The sequence below is a fragment of the Peromyscus eremicus genome, chromosome 7 (assembly GCF_949786415.1).
Source record: "Peromyscus eremicus chromosome 7, PerEre_H2_v1, whole genome shotgun sequence".
Classification (NCBI taxonomy): domain Eukaryota; kingdom Metazoa; phylum Chordata; class Mammalia; order Rodentia; family Cricetidae; genus Peromyscus; species Peromyscus eremicus.
In genome coordinates, this window is record NC_081422.1 from 66,362,879 (window position 1) to 66,384,614 (window position 21,736).

Sequence of the window (21,736 nt, forward strand, 5' to 3'; positions counted from 1 at the left end):
TGGTGCTTTCTTAGAAAAATGGGAATCAACCTCCCTCAAGACCCAGCTATACCACTCTTGGGCATATACCCAAGGAATGCTCAATCGTACCACAAGGACACATGCTCAACTATGTTCACAGCAGCATTATTTGTAATAAGCAGAACCTGGAAACAACCTAGATGCCCTTCAAATGAAGAATGGATAAATAAAATGTGGTACATATACACAATGGAGTACTACTCAGCAGAGAAAAACAATGACATCATGAGGTTTGCAGGCAAATGGATGGATCTAGAAAAAATCATCCTGAGTGAGGTAACCCAGACTCAGAAAGACAAACATGGTATATACTCACTCATAAGTGGATACTAGATGTAAAGCAAAGGATAACAGACTGCAACTCACAACTCCAGGGAGGCTACCTAGTAAAGAGGATCCTAAGAAAGACACAGGGATCGCCCAGCGACAGAGAAATAGATGAGATCTACATGAACAAAATGGGGGTGAGGGGGGTAATGGAGGGCAAGGGTCGGGGGAAAGCGAGCTTAGGGGAGTGGGAGGTCCCAGATGGATCATGAACAGAGTGGGAGAACTAGGAAAGAGATACCATGATAAATGAAAACCCCATGGGAACAGGAAGAAGCAGAGTGCTAGAGAGGTCCCCAGAAATCCACAAAAATACCTCCATTATAGACTACTGGCAACGGTTGAGAGAAAGCCCAAACTGACCTACTCTGGTGATTGGATGGCCGAACACCCTAACTGTCATGATAGAACTCTCACCCAGTGATTGGTGGAAGCAGATGCAGAGATCCATGGATAAACCCCGGGTGAAGCTCCAGGAGTCCAACCGGCGAGAGAGAGCGGAGTGAATATATGAGCCAGAGATACTGGAAAAAGCACAGGGACAAATAGCCAAAGTAGTGGAAACACATGAACTGTGAACCAATAGCTGAGGAGCCCTCATGGAACTAGACCAGGCCCTCTGGATAAGTGAGACAGTTGATGAGCTTGAACTGTTTAGGAGGCCCCCAGGCAGTGGGACTGGGACCTGCCCTTGGTGCATGAGCTGGCTTTTTGGAACCTAGGGCCTATGCTGAGACACTTGGCTCAGCCTTGGTGCAGGGAGGACGGGACTGGACCAGACTCAACTGAATCTACCAGGCTGGGCTGACTCCCGAGGGAAGACCTTGCCTTGGAGGAGGTGGGAATAGGGGGTGGATTGGGGGGACGGCTGGGGATGGGAGGAGGGAGGACAGGGGAATCTGTGGCTGATATGTAAAATTAAATTAATTACAAAAATAAAAATATTTATCAAAAAAAGAAAAAATATGCGTTTAATTTCTCTTTTGAAAATTCCAAAGCTAGCCAGGCTTGGTGGCCTTTAATTGCAGCACTCATGGAGGCAGAGGCAAGTGGATCTCTGTGAGTTTGAGGCCAACCTGGTCAACAAAGTAAGTTGCAGGACAGAGAAACCCTGTCCCAAAATACCAAAATAAATCCATCCATCCATCCATCCATCCCAAGACTATACTGAGGATATGTTAAAAGCAGCCCAATCTCCTGGAGAAGCAAGCAGGTAAACAAATAGTATCCTCTGTCAAGAGACCAACAGAACTGTCAGCTTACTCCTTCCACAGCTCCTCCAATGGGGCAGACCTACCACTACTGAAATCTGTAAGCTCCAAAGCATAGGGTATACTTTTTGATCACATACTCCCATGACAAAGCAGTTTTCTTTAAAACATGAAATGGGGAGTAGGGTGAGGTGCTGGCTTCCCCCAGTACTAACAGTTTCTACATCTCTTGCCTGTCCATTTCCTTCACCACATGAACTGTGGTTTGTCACTTCTCATTTATCACTTAAAACAATCTGGTAATAGAGTTATTAACTATGTTGCAACTTGATAGTTTTCCTGCAGATGGCTCTATAATCATAGGATTGCCTACTGGTGCAAGTGCACACACATAAAAGCAAACAACAAAATGATAAGAACCCACAGGTCTTAACTTCCTCAAATACACCAGAACTTTGAACTTTGTTAAACAATCTAACAAAAACTGTAAGCAAAAAAACCCACAACTTTTTAATTAAACTACCTATAAAGGTGAGTGTAGACAAAGCTTTAGACATGAGTTTTTTCTTTAACTATGCCACAGTTTCTGATTTGTTTTCTAGGCATATTCTTTTTCTTCTGGGCTGGCCAAAGTTTCACAGAAGTGGAACACATCAAGATACTGCCATTTCCACATCTCTTTGCCTAGAACCATCCATGAACATGCAATCCAAAGCTCCAAACTTCTTTACATTAAGTTATTTCTGGTTCATAGTCTATTTTGTTTCAATAAAAATTGTTGCTAGTGGCAGTGATTTTAAAGACTTCTTATCTCTGCACAATTGACATTAAGACTTCAAAACACCTGCCGTACACTTCTAACACTCAAGGAGTAAAGCAAGGCTAGCTTCTGCCATACTTACTAAAAGAAATCATGAAGATCCTAAACTTATGTCTTATCTTAAGAACCATTTCTTAGTTCTAAATTCTTAACAAAAGCCAGATAATACTTCTTTTTTTTTTGTTTTGTTTTTTTTTTGTTTGTTTGTTTGGTTTTTCAAGACAGGGTTTCTCTGTGTAGTTTTGGTGCCTGTCATGGATCTCACTCTGTAGACCAGGTTGGTCTCGAACTCACAGAGATCCACCTGGCTCTGCCTCCTGAGTGCTGGGATTAAAGGCGTGCGCCACCACTGCCCGGCAAATACTTCATTTTGAATACATATCTGAGAAAGCTATAATAAACAGGGAAGGGGAGATGAAGAGCATGTCAATGCTGCCTTTTCAACATGGGAAAAAAATTCAAGGGGTTGCAGAGATGGCTCAGTGATTAAGAGGACTTGCTACTCTTCCAGAGTTTCATTCCCAGCACCTACATGGTCTATATTTGGTCTAGACTCTCTATCAGATACGCATGCACAAGAGCATTACATTCTTCCTGCCAGAGATCAAGACAGGTTGCTTATGTCACATAGAGCTAATGTGATGCAAAAGAGCACTGGATGAGAAGCCAGGTCTCAAGTTTTAGCTCTGCCTTTTCAGAAAATGAGATTTCAGTTCACTCTATTCAATTATTTCTTCCAAATACAGGCACCCATCAAATTATGCTGAAGATTTTCTAACAATTTCATTACTAATAAAACCTTTCATAAACTCCTATCTGTAATACCAGCACTCAAGAGGCAGGAAGATTACCATGAGTTTAGGCCAGCTTGGGCTACATAGTGAAACTCTGTCTCAAAAACAACCTAACCAACCTACTATCCATGTTTTATTATCTACTGCACCCCCAAACTCTGAATTCTGACTTTGAAAGATTTTTGGTTTAAGTTCTTTTTTATTTAGTTACACCGAATAGTTTAAAACAAAACTGAAGCTATATAATTGCCACTCAGACTTCTGATTAGAAGAGGAATGCAGCGCTCACTGCAGCAGCTCATACAATAAAACAGGAAGACACAGAGAAGATCACCATGGCCCTAGCAGGCTGATGCAGATGTTCATGAAGCCTGACATCTCTCTCTCTCTTTTTTCTTTGAGGCAGGGTTTCTCTGTGTAGCTTTGTGCCTTTTCTGGAACTCACTCAGTAGCCCAGGATGGCCTTGAACTCACAGGAGATCTGCCTGCCTCTGCCTCCTGAGTGCTAGGATTAAAGGCGTGCGCCACCACCGCCTGGCAAAGCCTGACATATCTTATACTTGTTGATTCAACTGACAAAAAGAAAAAAATTAAAAGCAGTGAAATGCTGCTATGCTGAAGTAAGCTGTTCATGTATGGGAGATATGGGACTATATTTATTATTGTTAGTGTGCTTTATTTCATTCTAGTGAGCTCCATAACTATTAGGTATTGTGACATATTTCAGATCTTGTCATACACTCTTCCTGAAGCCCAGAGTTGTTAGCAACCTTAGATCATATTTTCACAATCAGATCTACTAAAAAGCCTAAAGCTTTACATAAAATGAAAATATGGATCCAGGAAAGAATCCTAAAAACCTCATTACAACTCCTGAGCTGGAAGATAAGCATCCAAAAGCTCTGAACTCTAATGTGTGCTGGCAGGTGGAGGGTATGTGGCTATTGCCTGGTAATACGCTCATCTAAAGCAACCGTCTATCTTCAAAGCTCTGAAGTAACTAGAACAATGGCAACAAGAAACCAGGCTGGCAGGGTACCAAGAGTCAAAACTCTTCCCCAACTTCAGCATGACTCACTCAGTAACAATTCTGACATCTTAACAATGTGCATCATACATAGGTCAGACACTTAGATTAATTTGGCCCCTCTGGAAAATGAAAGATTTGTTCTCAAACTGTTAAAATAACTACAGAATTCTCTATGGAGAGGGCAGCGAATAACTGAGCTAACAAGAGAGCCTGTCAAAGGAGTGGGCTATGGCTCCTACACCATCCTTCAACAAAAGCACAGGGCCTATAACATGCTACTTTGCATGTTCTGCTGGAAGATTTAGTAGAGCAGTAAAAGGGACTATGAAATGGATTACAATCAAAATAGCTGCCATGAGCAGACAGCCCAAGGAACTCACAGGATAAAGACCAGGCAATACCACCATATTAACTTTACAGTGTGACCTTGAGGCTATCTGCTTCCCTAACCTTGAAAAATTCAATCTGTGTTTCTACTGTTAAACTTCGATGAAGATCATATGACTTCAAAACATCCATTTCTAACATTAGGACTCCATGATGGAAATGAAATGCATGTCTTCTAGTTCTCATGTGTCTAAACTGAGAGTCTATGCTCACAAGAATGGAAATAATACTGGTAAACTTTGTCAACCAAAAGAAGTTTACTTTTCTAATGAAAAACTGGAGCTTTCCCCCTCCCATTTTCAAGTATTTATAAGGTTTAAGCATAGTTAATGTTCTATAAAGTAAAGGCTAAAATATGGCTACAGTTTTCTTTCTCTGAAGATAACTCAGATCTTTTGTAGATCAGTCCATCTTCATGTCAATTAAGCAAGGTACAGTAGGCAAAGATACCTACAGCTATACTGCTAATCACATGGATTTATTAATTTATTATCCATTAGCAACTGGGGACAGAAAAAACCCCCCAGCATAAACCACATCCCTGCTTTCTAAAGTGACCAGGGTAAAGGATAAATTGGATAAGCTACAGAGACAGTGACAGCAGGAAAGGAAGGGGTGGCTGGGTACTATGCTGCCATTTTCTGTAGGATGACTATGACAGATCCCCACTGAGCAGAGAGAAAACTAGCCATGTAGGTACAAAGGAGTGGGGTCTAGCAGAAAGATCATAAATACACAGAAGCACCCGAGGCTGGACTGAGGAAGGAAGATGGCAGAAGAAGATCTGAGAGGGAAGAGATGGGTCCTAAAGGTCTGCTAAGCCACTGTAAGGACTCTGCCTTAATACTGATAAGGAAAGCTACTTTAGGATTTAAAGTGGAGGATGATACGGAATGATATGATCTGACCTAAACTGTTAAGTATTCTCCCTTCATGAAAGAAACTGCTGAAACAAAACTGCAAGACTAGTTGAGGAGATGTTGCAGTTGTTGCAGTAGTCTGAAAGAGAAAAGGGGCTTGGACAAAGATGACAGTAACACAGGAGCTGACAGATGGTTAAATTCTTGAGGGTGTTTTAGTATGAGAAATATGGTATAGAAGAACCAGATGTTACACTTGTATTCAATGAAACTGTTAACTTTTTTCTCTTCTTAGGAGAAAAAAATCTGTCCCTTATACTCTGGTTTCTACACCAATGTTGTTTTATGAAAAGTCCTTACATTTCTTCTTCTTCTTTTTTCCAGACAAGGTTTCTCTATGTAGCCTTCCTTGACTGTCCTGGAACTCACTCTGTAGACCAGGCTAGTTTTAAATTCACAGAGATCTGCCTGCCTCTGCCTCCTGAGTGCTGGAATTAGAGGCATGCGCCACCACTGCCCAGTTAGTCCTTACATTTCTTTTTTCTTTTTTTTGGTTTTTCAAGACAGGGTTTCTCTGTATATATAACAATCCTGGCTGCCCTGGAACTCACTTTACATACCAGGCTGGCCTGGAACTCACAGAGATCCAGATTGGGATTAAAGGCGTGTGCCACCACCACTCAGCCAGTCCTTACATTTCTAATGATGTCAATCCTGAATCAATACAGAGTTGTGTATAATTTAACAGCATATTTTAGAAGACAAATGGGAACCAAAGTTCTTTACTTTTATAAAGAAAGTTGGCATATTTTTCCCTGTTTGAACAACCAGAGAAGGAAACTGAGAAGTACTGTTTACAACAGAAATCAACAAGTGCTCCTTTCTAGATAAGGAAGGTAACAGCTATACAGGCATGGTTTCTACCCCACTTGACTGTACTACTTTCCTGGGTAGTACACTCTATAACTGCAGGGCAATTACTCAACAGAAAAATATTAAAAGTTACTTCTCTTCACAGGCAGAAGATGAACTCTTACCATGATCTTGAAGTCAGGCCCATGTTTTGGTTGTATTTAAATCTTGAATGCCTAAGAAAGTCCTATACTTACTGTAAGTACTCAGAACACTCTCAATGACTCAGAGGGGACTCACTGGGACCTAATAGCAAAGAGTTGCTAATTCTCAAACTGCTGTCCTTCTTGAGGATTGGGTACCCTTAGCCTCAGTTTTTGAAAATCTTAAATATCTTTAATGATGCTGGGAGAAAACAGCTGCTTTTGACTTCAAACAATAAAAAAGATCTCAAGTACAAGTTAAAACTTGAGCTTTTACTTACTAATCAAAGCTTTCATCAAAGTTAAAAAGGGAACTATGTAAGAACCATAAAAAATTCACCTACATTCATAAAGATTAACATTGAGAAAATGAATTTTCAAGGCATGAACAACTACCTGTCTTAGTTTTCAGTAAAGCCTTCATATTAAATGGCACCTAAATGAGTACATGTTCCATTGCATACTTCCACAGAAAACAGATCACAGCCAACTGTTTTAGCACAAGTTGGGCAGGGACAAAGAAGACGCCTTAATCTACAATTACCAGCAGGATCGTCACCTCATGGAACACTTAAATACCAGAAAACACAACACTGAAGCATTGCTTCACTTGACTGTACTAGTGGGAACATTTTTGAATATGGCAAATAATCTTGACGAGCATCTGACAGTACAATAAAAACTGCTCTGTATCCAGGGCCTTGATGACAAGGGGGGTACACCTGCATTCTCAGAGTCCACTGCAGGTGACTACTTAAGGCTAGTGAGTCAAGTCTCATCTACCAACTCTCTTATCAAGCTTTATTGGAACACAGTTGGGTCTTTTCATTTAGGTATCACTTGTAGCTACTTTCAATGATAGTAACACAGCAGTGTCTAGTAGTTTCAGTAGAAACCATCTGCCCTTTTATCTCCACATTTACTATATAACCTCTTTACAGAATAAGGTGAGCCAGGCATGGTGGTGCACGCCTTTAATTCCAAGCATTCAAGAGGCAGAGGCAGGCAGAGCTCTTTGAGTTTGAGGCCAGCCTAGGCTACCCAATGAGACCCTGTCCTCCAAAACAAAAACCCCTTGACATAGTAGACTGAGGAAGCACATAGAAGTATAATCCCAAGCTCCTGATCCTCCTCCTCCTGCCTCCATCTCTCCAGTGTGGGGATTATAGGCATGTGCTACTATGCCCAGCCAGAACCAATCTGTTTTTCAAAAACTAATAAAATATTGGCAACATTACAGATATACTGGGTTAAATACTAAAACAAATATAGTTTAAAAAGTCAAAAATTTTGATCAGTCAGTAGTTTAAAATTTTTGAAATCTGCTTCATGACTATACATGTGAAAGAAATTAGAAACAATTTAAGAACTTGCAGTGTTTTGAAAATTGTTGAAAGATTACACTCCTTTTTTAATTTAATTTAATTTTATTTTTTAATTTTATAATTTAATTTAATTTTATGTATCAGCCACGGATTCCCTTGTTCTCCCCCCTCCCATGCCCCCAGCCCAGCCCACCCCCACCCCGCCTTCCCCCCAGGCCACCCCCCATTCCCATCTCCTCTAGGGCAAAGGCTCCCCTGGGGATTGAGTTCAACCTGGTAGATTCAGTCCAGGCAGGTCCAGTCCCCTCCTCCCAGGCTGAGCCAAGTGTCCCTGTATAAGCCCTAAGTTCCAAACAACCAGCTCATGCACTAAGGATAGGGTTCCTGGTCCCAGTGCCTGGATGCCTCCCAAACAGATTAAGCTAATCAACTGTCTCACTTATCCAGAGGGCCTGATCCAGCTGGGGGCTCCTCAGCTATTGGTTCATAGTTCATGTCTTTCCATTTGTTTGGCTAATTGTCCCTGTGCTTTTTCCAATCTTGGTCTCAACAATTCTTGGTCATACAAACCCTCCTCTTTCTCGCCAATTGGACTCCTGGAGCTCCACCTGGGGCCTGGCCATGGATCTCTGCATCCGGTTCCCTCAGTCATTGGATGAGGTTTCTAGCACAGTCATTGGATGAGGTTTCTAGCACGACAATTAGGGTGTTTGGCCATCTTATCACCAGAGTAGGTATGTATTCACTCATAGGAGGATACTAGATGTAAAACAAAGATGACTAGACTCCTACTCACAACTCCAGGGAGGCTACCTAGAAAACAGGACCCCAAGAAAGACACAAGGATCGCCCAATGACAGAGAAATGGATGAGATCTACATCAACAACCTGGACGTGAGTGGGGGTAATGAAGGGCGAGGGTCGAGGGAAAGAGAGCTTAGGGGAGCGAGAGATCCCAGCTGGATCAAGAACAGAGAGGGAGAACAAGGAATAAGAGACCATGATAAATGAAGACCACATGAGAATAGGAAGAAGCAAAACGCTAGAGAGGTCCACAGAAATCCACAAAGATACCTCCACAATAGACTACTGGCAATGGTCGAGAGAAAGCCCGAACTGAAAGATTACACTCCTTAAAACAAGATACACATGGCTGGGCGGTAGTGGCACACACCTTTAATCCCTGCACTGGAGAGGCAGAGGCAGGTGGATCTCTGTGAGTTCAAGAACAGCCTAGTCTACAAAGTGAGTTCTAGAACAGCCAGGACTGTTGCACAAAGAAAGTCTTGAAAAAACAAAAAACAAAACAAAACAAAACAAAACAAAAACAAAAAAAACCAACCAAACAAAGAAAAACAAAGAATCTCTTCTGCACATCCAGCTGTGATGCCCAAGGAACTAATAAGCAAATACCCTGTTCAATCCACATTCAAGAACTACAGAGCTCATTTGTGAAGTTACACTGAAGCTGACACTGGCTTGTAAAGATGGTTTAATCCTCCTTAGCTTTATTTCTTGCTAGTCTTAGAGGTCTCAGGCAACTGTCTGTGACACTATTTCCTTGGCTTCCTGCTGAACCCCATGCAGTCAGTCCTTTGGGAGAATGCCAGTTGCTGCTGCTCCTGCTACTTTCAGAGGTAAACTGAAAGTGGCTCTTTACAGTTCTAACCCCGATGGTGATTCTCACTAGATCAGAGAGCTAACCACTCTGTATTTTACTTTCTCAAGATAATAATTTCTACCTACGCCCACTGCTTGTCACCTCTCCTATCTAGTTTAGATGTGTTTGAGACTTAACATTCTGTCTCTTTGTAGTTCTTAGTCTTAGATATTACAGAGCAATACTCCAGCATTATGTATGGGTCCAGGAGCCTGTGCGGTTTGGGGCACTTCAGAATCTCTCCAACTATCTTGAAATGTTCATACATTTTCAGATTTAATGTTAACTAACAATTCACACTAATTAAAAAAAAATGTATGCTGAAATGTTACTAGGAGGCAATGTGCTTGCCTAATACACATTAGAATGGAGCCCTAGGTTTGAACCCCAGACACCAGAAAAAGAAAATAACAATTTCTAATTAGGATTACTAATTCTTTTGTTGTTGTTTAAGAGTGTATCTTTCTACATACACCTCTGGCTGGCCTGGTACTCACTATGTAATACAGGCTGCTCTCAACGCACAACAATCTTCCTACCTCAGCTTCCTGAATGCTGGGCTAAAAGGTATGAGCCACCGTGCCCAACTGTAATTACCAATCTTAAGGTCATAGAACTGTACTGCTTCAAAGCAAGAAAAAGTAGTTTACACTGTTCTGATTCATCTTGGAAGATGTAAGTTCAGTGGGGGTAACAGGACTTAGAAAACAAAACTTTTCTAAATGGGGTGGCAAAATACATTTTGAGAGCTTACCTAAAAAATTATATTAACAGTTTTTGTGGGAAAACATATGCACACTTTAAAATATAAGATAAAGGATAGCATAGCATTTGATTAAGATATGCCTATGATATGCTTTCTAATACGTAAGAAAGTATTCCAGAATTTATCTAAGGAGTTACTCTGGGGCAGATTTATGATGAAATCTTGCTTCCTACTTTCAAATTCTGCATCTTTTGTAATATATAAAAATATTATCTAGACTTGGAAGTACAATATCAAGTGAAGATACAGAGTAAAGAATAGAGATTCCCTACATCTGAGACTGCATTAGGGGAGCTACACTGATGTTCAAAGGAAAAAAATTAAAGGAAAAATATACCCCTGAGACTTGAGAACATAATAACAATCAGAGTAAATCTAGGCAGCAGATTGTGATTCAGCAAATTTTCCTTCTCACTGAAGTTTCTTTTCCTTTTCCCCCCTTCCTTCCTTCCTTCCTTCTTTTCTTTTTCTTTTTAAAAGACTGCTGTGGGATGGTCTTTCTGTATACTGTGAATATGGGTTGCTACTATTGGTTAATAAAAAAGCTGTTTTGGTCTATGGCAAGACAGGATATAGCCAGGTGGGAAAATGAAGCAAAGATACAGGGAGAAGAAGGGCGGAGTCACGGTAGATGCCATCCAACTGCCCAAGGAACAAGATGTCAGCAGACTTGTAACCACGGTCACATGGCAAAATATAAATTAATAGAAATAGGTTGATTTAAGATGCAAGAGCTAGTTAGCAATAAGCCTGAGCCATAGACCATACAGTTTGTAATTAATATTAAGACTCTGAGTGATTATTTTATAAAAATGGCTGCTGCCTGGGTGCAATCAGATAGGATTGAGAAACTTAAGTCTACAATTGGTGCCTAGACATTTGGCAAGAATTTCCCCATAAAATCTGAGAGCTTAAAAAAAGGTTCTAAAATGAAGCCAAGAACAGCTTCCTACTTCAGGTCTCATTACAGGCTGCAGTACAGTCTCATTGTGCCTTGGCTGTGGTGAGCTTCAGTGGCACCATGGCAGACTCCCATGGTCTCTCACGGGCCATGATACAAAGAGGCTTGTTTCAGTGACTGCCTGCAGGCTTTGGACCACAGCCTTGGGCTTAAAAACATAGGCATGCTCCTTAATACTTGCTGTAGGATGTCTTTCTCTACGCTTCAAATATATGTTGCTCTGACTAGTTGATAAATAAAGCTGCATTGGCCTATGGCAGGGCAGGATGGAGCCAGACAGGAAAATCCAAGAGAGATAGTGAAAGGAGAAAGGAGAGTAAGGGGAGACAGCAGACTGCTGTCCAAGGAGCAACATGCAATGGGACACAGGTAAAGCCACAGAACATGTAGCGATACATAGATTAATAGTTATGGGTTGGGTTAAGTTATAAGAGCTAGCTAGTAAGAAGCCTAAGTCATAGATCATACAGTTTGTAAATAATATAAGCCTCTGTGTGTTTACTTGGGACCAAGTAGCTGCAGGACTTGGATGGGAGAAGCTAGTGGGACTGGAGAAATACGGGACCTGGAGAAACACGGGACCGTGGGGCCAAGTGGGACCAGAGAAACTTCCAGCTACAATACTGCTTCCTAGATTGGGGAGGTAAGCATGACTCATTGGTACCTGAGCCACGTTGAAAAGCCAAACGGGTTCAAGCCAGCAGCCAGGGCTGCCACTTCAGTCCTAGCCACGCAGCTTAGCAGTTTAAAAACTTCTGGTCAGAAAAGGATTAAAGATACACAATCAAACAGATTCAGATGGAAAAAAACCTCTAAATAGGTTACAGTGTGTTTAAAAAATATACACAGGCTTGGGAGAGAAAAGAAAAAGGATACAGAAAGTCCTTTAAAAAAAAAAAAAAAGAAATCTAGTTAAAAAAAAAAGCCATGTAAAGATGGAAAATACACAGAATCTGGATACCGCATATTACTGTATTGTCTTTTTCCCCCCCCTCGAACTCACAGAGATCCACCTGCCTCTGCCTCCTGAGTGCTGGGATTAAAGGTGTGCAGCACCACTGCCCAGCTGTCTTTGGGATTTTTAACTGCAGAGAGACATTTGATTGTAGAGGTTGCTATGTTAAACCAACATATATGTATTTTAAAGGTATCATGATTTCAAAATTTGGGTCTAAAGATATATTGCTTTGGAAAAGAGGTTCTGCTTTTGTTTCCACAGAAGATGAGAAGCTGTAGATTCCTTCTAGGTTAATATGGTTCCATTAAGGAAGATCCCCTGAGAGTTCTCCAATAGGAGCTATGGCCCAGATGATTCAATATTCAGAACAGTTTCAAAGCAATTGGCTGAGATGATGTAGTCTCACAGACTACTCTAGTCAGGACTTGACCATAATTCCAAATTTTCTCAGGATTCCCATAAGATTGTCAGCACCTCCAATCAGTTGGAAGTAGTATGAAAAGCTACGCCCAAATTCTCAAAATACTGTTCAAAAATGTTTGTTTTTATTTAAAGGGGGTTGATTATAAATGCAATCTCTTTCTAAAGAAAAAAGGGAGATATGATATAGAAATGATAAAAAAGATAGATTATTGAATCTACTTTGATCCAAAAAACAACTGTTAGTATCAAAATACTTTACATTGATATGGATTTGGTTTACTGATACAAATTTATGGACCATTTTGTTAAAATGTATGTATATGTCTACTCTTGTTTAAGGTTTTATGTTTATGCAACTCATTTAAAATTGTATGATATATCATTAAGAAATACAAATTAGTCATCTATGATAATCAAACTTACAGTCATGCTAGTTATGTTTTTCATGTATACAAAGATATATTTCAGTTAGATAGATTATCTTCAAATACTTCAAAGACCTACAGAATATGGCATTTAAAATGTTTTAAGAACTTAAGACTTTTCTCGACAGTGAGACACATCTGGTCCTGGCAGCACCAATTATTTCAAAGAGGATGATGGGCATCAAAGAAACTCGTTTTGGAGTTTGCTTACAATATAGAAAAGGCTAGCCATTTGGGTAAGAAACTGCTCTTGACTGGACTGCTTGACAGTATGTTGTATAAACTGGGCACTCATGACCCATAGGAAAATGACCACTGAACTTTGCCAAAACTAGGCAGGATGGTCCTTCAGGTTCTTGCTTCACAGAATAAACTGTCAGACACTCTGCAGGACACAGAGGAAAGCAACTGATGACCTTTGCCACCAGACAGAACAGTTCTTCAAATTTCCTGCTTAACTGAAAACTATGCCAGAGACTCTAGGCCTGTAGGCTGAAGACAGTTGCCCCAACATTACAGTGAAACTTTGGATGACTGTCCAGGTAGGCAGCTGTCTCTGTCATTTCTAGAATTTTGGAAGTTACTTACAATGCACTTCCTGTTTACTTAGGTAACATTATATCCTTCTGGGGTCTTTGATGGAGTTGAAGACTGGACAATTATAGTTATAGCTTTCCTTAGTTATGATAAAAGGTAAATTAGATATAAACCTTTAGACTTACAAAGATAGGATAGATGACAGAATATTTTCTTTAATTTTGCCAAATATATAGAGACTAGATATTGTAACTGTAATTCTTGATAACTGTTTTGTTATACGTAATTTTACTATGTTAAATTTAAAACCTTCCTTTTTGATTAGACAGAAAAGGGGAAGTGTGGTGGGATGGTCTTTCTGTATGCCGTGAATATGTGTTGCTACCATTGGTTAATAAAAAAAGCTGTTTTGGCCTATGGCAAGACAGGTTATGGCAGAGCTGGAAATCTAAGGAAAGATACAAGGAGAAGAAGGGTGGAGTCAGGGCAGATGCCATCCAGATGCCTAAGGAACAAGAGTCATTCAGCTGCCCAAGGAACAAGATGCCAGCTGACTGGTAATGCCACCGCCACATGGCAAAATATAGATCAACAGAAATGGGTTAATTTAAGATATAAGAGCTAGTTAGCAGTAAGCCTGAGCCACAGACCAAACAGTCTGTAATTAAAATTAAGCCTCTGAGTGATTATTTTATAAGCAGCTGTGGGACCAGGGACTTGGCGGGACAGAGAAAGGCTTTAGGATACAAAAGATTTATTTATTTTATGTATATGAGTGCTCTATTGACTTTAGGCCAGAAGAGGGCATCAGGTTCCACTATAGATGGCTGTGAGCCACCATATGGTTGCTGGGAATTGAACTCAGGACCTCTGGAAGAACAGACAGTACTTTTAACTGCTGAGCCATCTCTCCAGTCACTGAAGGTTCTTTTTCTACAAAGGTATGCTTTTTAAACAGTAACAACAACTGTAATTTATCGAACATTCACTGTGTGCCAAGTTCCAACTTACATATACAAGTGCAGTAATACAACTTTTTTCACTGTGACATTCATTTCTTCACTTTCAAACTTTTGTTTGTTTTTCAAACAAATACAGTAAAATGACTTTAAAAAATAAATTTAGGCTACAGTGGTAAAAATTAGAAAAAAATGAAGAAAGAGAAAGTCTGGATTATATCTGATATATCAGGTAAATATTTGGTACTAGATATTTTCCTAATAACCTTTAAGATTGGCATTATCATCTTTGATATGCAGTGTGGAGAAGTCCTTGCTCAGCATGTATGAAGGCCTTTGCTTAATCCTCAGTACCCCAAAAATGAATAAGGCAGGCAACCAACCTTAGGTTTAAGACCAAGAATGAGTCAATAGTAGAGCAATTGCCTAACATGCAGGAGGCCCTTAGCTCAATCCTCTGCACCACAGAAACAAAAATCACTATGGTTCAGAGAGTCACAAGCAACTCCTCCTACGTCATAAAAAGGAAAAGAGGCTAGAAGCTAGATAAAAGTCATTATCTATACATGGGGAAATTCTGTGTATCTCTATTGACTACCACACCATCCTTAGACAGTGCTAGTTCTTAAACAACAAAGCCAATTACACAAATCTGCTCAGTAAAAATGGAACTGGCAGAACTGTTTGAAATTTAATATACTAAACAAAATATTTTTGAGTAAACCAAGATTTATAGTTCCACTGTTAAAAGAAAATGGCCTTTCAGATTATTTTATAAGCTGTGATTGTGGCCCTGTATATAAATTAGGGTAGATTAATGGCAGAGACTAAACAGAATGCTGATTTAGTGAAATGGCAGACACAGTTCCTCACACTTAAGAAGTCCTGTATGGGGCTGGAGAGATGGCTCAGAGGTTAAGAGCACTGACTGCTCTTCCAGAGGTCCTGAGTTCAATTCCCAGCAACCACATGGTGGCTCACAACCATCTATAACGAGATCTGGTGCCCTCTTCTGGCCTGCAGGCATACATGCTGTATACATAATAAATAAATAAATCTTTAAAAAAAAAAAAAAAAAAAAAAAAAGAAGTCCTGTACATCTAACAAAGTGACATTGAAGCGGGAGAGGCTACTGAATGCGCTTCCTTTTGTAAATTAAAGAGAGGCTGCCAGGGGAAAAGCTGCCCCAATCCCTACCCAATGTCTCAAGACTCCTTTACTTTTATCTTAGCAACGATTTGATATAGGAAAACTGGTGATCAGGTAAGAGAAAAGGAAGACTAAGGAACCCTCAAAGGCAAAGGAAATCCTTGCCACCCTGCAGTACCACACACACTCTTCCCTGGAAGTCTATACTCAGAGCAGACCTCCCCAAGACCATGTGTACTCTACAGTGTTCCTCTGCTCCTCCTCTGGGGGAAGGGAAAAGGAACACTACAGTAAAATTACAAAGTTGAACCTACCATAGAATCTAAAAATACTTTACTTCCAAATTTAGGCAAACCATTTGTTTTTCACACTTCTGTGCTTTTTACCTGCTGGCCCATTTGAAATCTGAACATTTGACTGAATTTTTAGTTTTGGAAGTATGATACTCATTATTCAAATAATGTAAGTTTATCATAAAATAAAATATGCACTCTGTGTTCATTTCTGCACCCACTTCTTTCATAATTCACAATGTCAAAATCTGCATATTCAGTATAAGTAGTCAAATAGAAAAAAATTTAATTTTCTTTCTTTCTTCTGTTTTTTTTTGGCTGAGTCTTGCTGTAGAGCCCAGGCTGGCCTAGAATATATAGCACTCCTCCCGCTTCAGGCTCCTGCTGCTGACATTATGGCATATACACACCATGTGCACTGCTATATACAAACATACATACGTGTGTATGTCTAAGACAGGGTGGCACTATACAGCCCAAGTTGGCCTGGAACTCCCTATGAAAACCAATCTGGCCTCCAACTTACAGATCTGTCTCTGACTCAAGTTTGGATTAAAGGTGTGTATTAAAGGAGCTAGAAAAATACAATACTTAAGTAAGTTTGGCTTACAAAATTTCCTAATCACTCTCCAAAGTTCATCAAAATGCAGTACTATTTCCTTTCCTGAACATAAAATAATACAGAGAGCTATCTCTACGTAGTAAATGCTGTTATAATTAAAAATGTAAGAACAAAGGGGTCTGCAAAGTCTTATTCCAGGCTCCTTGTCAATAGTGCTCATTTGTTTAAAAATGAAGTAACTATGAAACATGGACAATTATTGCTTTTTTTCTAATGTTGGGACACTAATAAATGTGGTAGACTTTTCACTTACTAATTAGTTTTTTAAAGCAATGTTGTTCACTAATATTAATATGCAATTTAATTTTTATTACTTTCATAGAATTATAGAAATTACAAGAACTCATACTGCTCCATGTTTTAGCAGTTCTGTCTACCTGAGTATGGTTTCTGTTAGATTATACTACCTACCTACCCTTGCACAGCACACAACTGTTAAAATGTAAATCGCACAACTATTTTTAGCTGCTGCTGAAATTCCTGTCTTTGGGAATAATGCTTTGAGGCATTGTTCATTTTGTTTATCAAGCAGCTATTCAGCCTCTAGTGGGTCCAAATGCTTATGCAAGCAAAAGCTTTAGGATGCTTGTTTCGGCAATTCAGCCTTCCAGGTAGGCTGCAGGTTCAGAGCACAGCTGCTCTATGCTTCTCAAAACTCAGATCCATCTGGAATTGAGTTCCGGAGATTTCAATTCAACTTTTCAAGTATCACACGGAATCGAGGGGGCGGGGGGTGGGGGTGGGAGAAGGAATGCAAACAACTGAAAGAGAATTTCCCTACTTTACCCTTCACAAGAAATCAAAAGCTCTGGCTCCTGCTGCCCCATCTAGATTGCTACTCATCAAGCAGGATATTCCATTCAGTCGAAACTCCGATGAGCTGTGACTCATATGGCAGCACCTGCGCCCATGTGTTAAGTATTGCCCAATAAAAGCCCAACATCCATTTACACAACAAAGAGGGTACCCTTCAAGGCACAGGGTCTCAATCTAACAGCCTCACTGCCCATTTGTTCTATACACAGAGAAAAAGCCTTTCCCTTCTTCTCACCAGAGGTTTTTAAACTGTGGGTGGATTTATAATGTAAGTTCATCTACAAATACTTCTATTGCTCCAAAGAATAAGTATATTAACAGCACAAACACTCCTACAGTATTAGGTTACTACAGTCATTAATGATTGCTTTACCAACCTCTCCCAACCTCCCGCATCAAAGCTCTTTATTCTCAAAGGATACATTTTTGAGCAAGGAGGGATCAACGAACTAGTTGCGTGAAAGCTTTCCTGATGCTAGACTGAAGTTGGGAAAGGCTTAATGAAGGCTTTAAAATCCACAAGGGCTTCACAATGAACATCTGACTTGGTGATTTATGCATATTAATAACCTCAGTCCTACTGAGGCAAGCTGAGCCGAACATGTCCTCCGAATCTTAATGTCTTTAGCTCCATTGGGATTATTACAAATGTAAATTTCTAAGATTCTCAGCTATTAATCTCTGTCTGTCCTCCTGTTCAGCAACATAATGACTAATTAAACATCAAAAGACCTGCACAGGAGATCTTCTTTGACAGCTACAGGCCTAGTCTTCTTCCCAAGAGGGGAATTCAAATGACAGGGACAGGGAGTGACAGCATATAAGTAAGCTACAAATCATTGCACGGAAAACGAAAAGCCTAACATTAAGTGTGGATTTATCTCAATCAATGATTTTGTTAAGCAATGAACAGTTACTAGGTAAAGTATGCCCACTGGCACGAATCGAATCTATCCTTGTAGCAAGTAAATACTGAATACTTGACATCAATTTATTTAACATCAAGTTAAAAAAAAAATACTTACAGAAGAAGGCAGGCCAGGAGGCACCTTTCTTACTTTCTTTGCTTGCAAAGGATCTGCATATGGAAAACAAAACGTTTCATTAGCATTAACATTATGAAAAAAAAAAAACAAACAACAACCTTCGAATGACTAGGAAACAAGTTCCATGCTGTCACCCTTGGTGTTGCCATTCTTCTCGGCCTGCTGCACGACCCCCACTTCTATTTTTTTCTACTATTGCTTGTGAAGAAGGGGAATACAAGAATGCAGCACTGGTTCTACGAAGTTCGGGAAGGTAACAGCAAAATAAGAAAGAAAACACAGCGACAGCACAAACAAGGAAGGAGAACAAACTTGTCTTAAGTGCCTGCTAGGCCATGAGCGTCTAAGTACTTCACATGTTTGTCAGTCCACTGGAAATGAACTCTGTGCAACAGGTCTCCCTAATAGAACACTTCCCTAACAAAGAGACAAATTACATCATATCAACAATTAAGCTAAACAAACAAACAAAAAAAAAACAAAGAAAGAAAGAAAAAAGAATTAGGCTTAAAAGCCTATTTTTAAAACTTAGTATCAAGCCGGGCGTTCGTGGCGTACACCTTTAATCCCAGCACTTGGGCAGGCAGAAGAAGGCGGATCTCTGTGAGTTCCAGGCCAGCCTGGTCTACAGAGCTACACAGAGAAACCCTGTCTCGAAAAACAAAAACAAACAAACAAAAAATTAGTATCTAACAGCAAATGCTGTAGTACAATGTACTATGCTAAAAATCTGAAATAAAGCTGAAAGAATGAAAAACTGAGGTTATAGTAACATCAAGACATGCTCCATATGCTATGAAATATAGCCAATATACACATCTAGTATTAAACAGGCATTTGCTTTGGAAATGGGTGAGTAAAACTGAAACCTCAGCACTACAGTATAATTTGGACTTTTATTAAAAGTTTGTATACTTTTTCAGGAAATGAACACACAGAGAGAGTATCTCTTACTTTATTTTAAATTATGTATATCTATATATGCACATGTGTTTTTGTATGTGTTGTGTGTGTGTGTGCACACATATGTGAGTGCAGGTATATGTTTAAGTAGAGGTACCCTTGGAGTCCAAATATAGGACTGGACTCTCTGGAGCTGGAATTCCATACAGATAGTTAAGCTGCCACATGGGTGTGAGACTAAACTTGGGTCATTTTCAAGAGCACTACATGCTCATAATTGTTGAGCCATAGCTCCAGATCCAAAATTTTATATCTAAAATAAATTAATATAAATGAAAATATGACTTTTCATATGCCTAAGTTGGTATTCTAATTTCCTTCATATACAAAATTTATAACTTTTCCATCTTATTTTATGAAAAGTGATATGCACAGCTTTCCAACCACACACAAATAATGGATCAAATCCAGGATTTTCAGAGAGATTCATTATTAGGAAGGCTGATGTGAAAAAACTCCGTATTTTTTAAAACTACAGAAATGAGAATGAAATAAGAAAAGCATTTTCCTAGGCTGTAAATGATAGTACACAATAAAACGTGATTTTTATAAAGATTAAACTTATTTAAATTTGGTCTGTGGGTTCTCTACAGGTAATATCCCAGAAGGCTGTAAAGCGAGGAAAGCAACTTTATAAGCATCATGCAAAAAATATTACACTATAAAAAGGGCAAAAAGCATTCATCAGCGCGGATATCCCTTCCCCAAGAGGTAGCCCACATTTCTTTAAAACAGAAGTGCCAAAGATAAACAAGCTCTGGCACATTCTGTATTTGTAAGACTTAGAGCAAAGCCTTTGTTCTTGGTGAAGTGTTTCAGCAGTCTACTTCCTTACAACTTATTCCTTGAGCAAAAGCTACACTTTATACAAAATCAGTCAAGAAAATGCTCTATGGCTTGTAGTTATCATAACAAAGATCTTTCTTTTGTATCTCATCATTAGCCACATACTATCACCAGTTTGGGATTCACAGTCTAGTTTGGGGAGAGTAAACTGGCTATATTTAGTACACCAGCCATATGAACCTGGGAAGGTTACTTTTACCTCTTTGTGCTTCAGTTCCTTCAGATGCATGAAGGGGTGGGGGGGCACCACCTCTGCGTGAATTTCACGTTCTGTGATAATACATGAAACATGCTCATTGCATTGCCTAACATTTGTGACACTTTGATGTTTTTTAAAATGTGTATTGGTATTTTACCTCCATGTCTGTGTACCATGTGTATACAGCACCCATGGAGGCCAGAAGACAATTTTAGATCCCCTGAGACTGGAGATACAGTCATCCTATGGGTGCTGGAAATCGATCCAGGTCCTCTGGAAGAACAATCAGTGCTCAAAACTGCTGAGCCACCTCTCCTGTCCCACATTTAATAACTTTTAGTCCTTATTAATGCAGACCAAAACAATTATAAATTAGATAGTTGCTGCTCTCCAGAATAGAGTACCTAAATGGTTTCAGAAAACACTAATATTGTTGTAGCTCTCTAAAGTTCTTCTAAGTGCTCACATTTTACCAGACACTGTAATGCCAAGGAGAGGCCAAGATTGGGAACAGCAATGGGCAGCATAAAAATAATCTACTAACTGGTATCCACACAGGAAATGGAGAGGATTCCTCCAAATATCAAGAGAAACATTATATGCTGCATTCCATTGGGCTCCTCATTTGTAATCTAACTTTAACATTGTAACCTCACAGAGTTTTGAAAAGATGCACTAGATAAGCAATAGTATCTATAACATAATCAAATAGAAATGAAGTTGGAATTCATGGAAAACTTGAATTTTTATCCTGGATTTTAATGGAATGTATCTCCATTCTTTCCTAGCTATTCAATAGTTGTGGTTTTTTTTAGTAGTAGTAGCACACTGGCAGGGATTAGTTGGTTGTTCCTACAGTGTGTACACAGAGTCTATGAAGAAGACATTCCTGTATACCAACCCAATACAGACTCAATTGAGGCCTCTACTGGGCTAATTCAACAGGTGGTCAAGCAGAGCATACATAGATGGACAACATTTTGTAAGCTGTCATTTCGTTAGTAACAAAAAGAATGCTAGTCTAAAGCACCAGGGCTGACTCTAATAGCACCCATACATATTACATGATCATGCTCCTATGAAAAAAAAGATATCAGAATTTCCTTCTGAATGCAGCAATCCATCACTGTGTCCTTTCTATGTACCTCATTCATACTTCAGACTTAGAGACTAGGAATATATGGCTTGACAGGAGGTAGCTCTATGTTAGCTTGAGGCAGTCAACAAATACTTGTGCAATCAGGAATTATAGCACATTTTACTTTGGTTTACATTTACTTTAG

The 21,736-nt window shown here is 39.6% G+C and overlaps 1 protein-coding gene across 3 annotated transcripts in view; it reads right to left on the bottom strand.

Moving 5' to 3' along the window:
• Positions 1 to 21,736, bottom strand: part of Tcf12 (transcription factor 12) — a 271,671-nt gene that overhangs the window by 57,206 nt on the left and 192,729 nt on the right. For all 3 annotated transcript variants that reach the window (XM_059268212.1, XM_059268213.1, XM_059268214.1), the window contains one exon: positions 18,425 to 18,477. In XM_059268212.1, the coding sequence (XP_059124195.1) occupies positions 18,425 to 18,477 (53 nt within the window). The remainder of the gene's footprint in view (positions 1 to 18,424; positions 18,478 to 21,736) is intronic.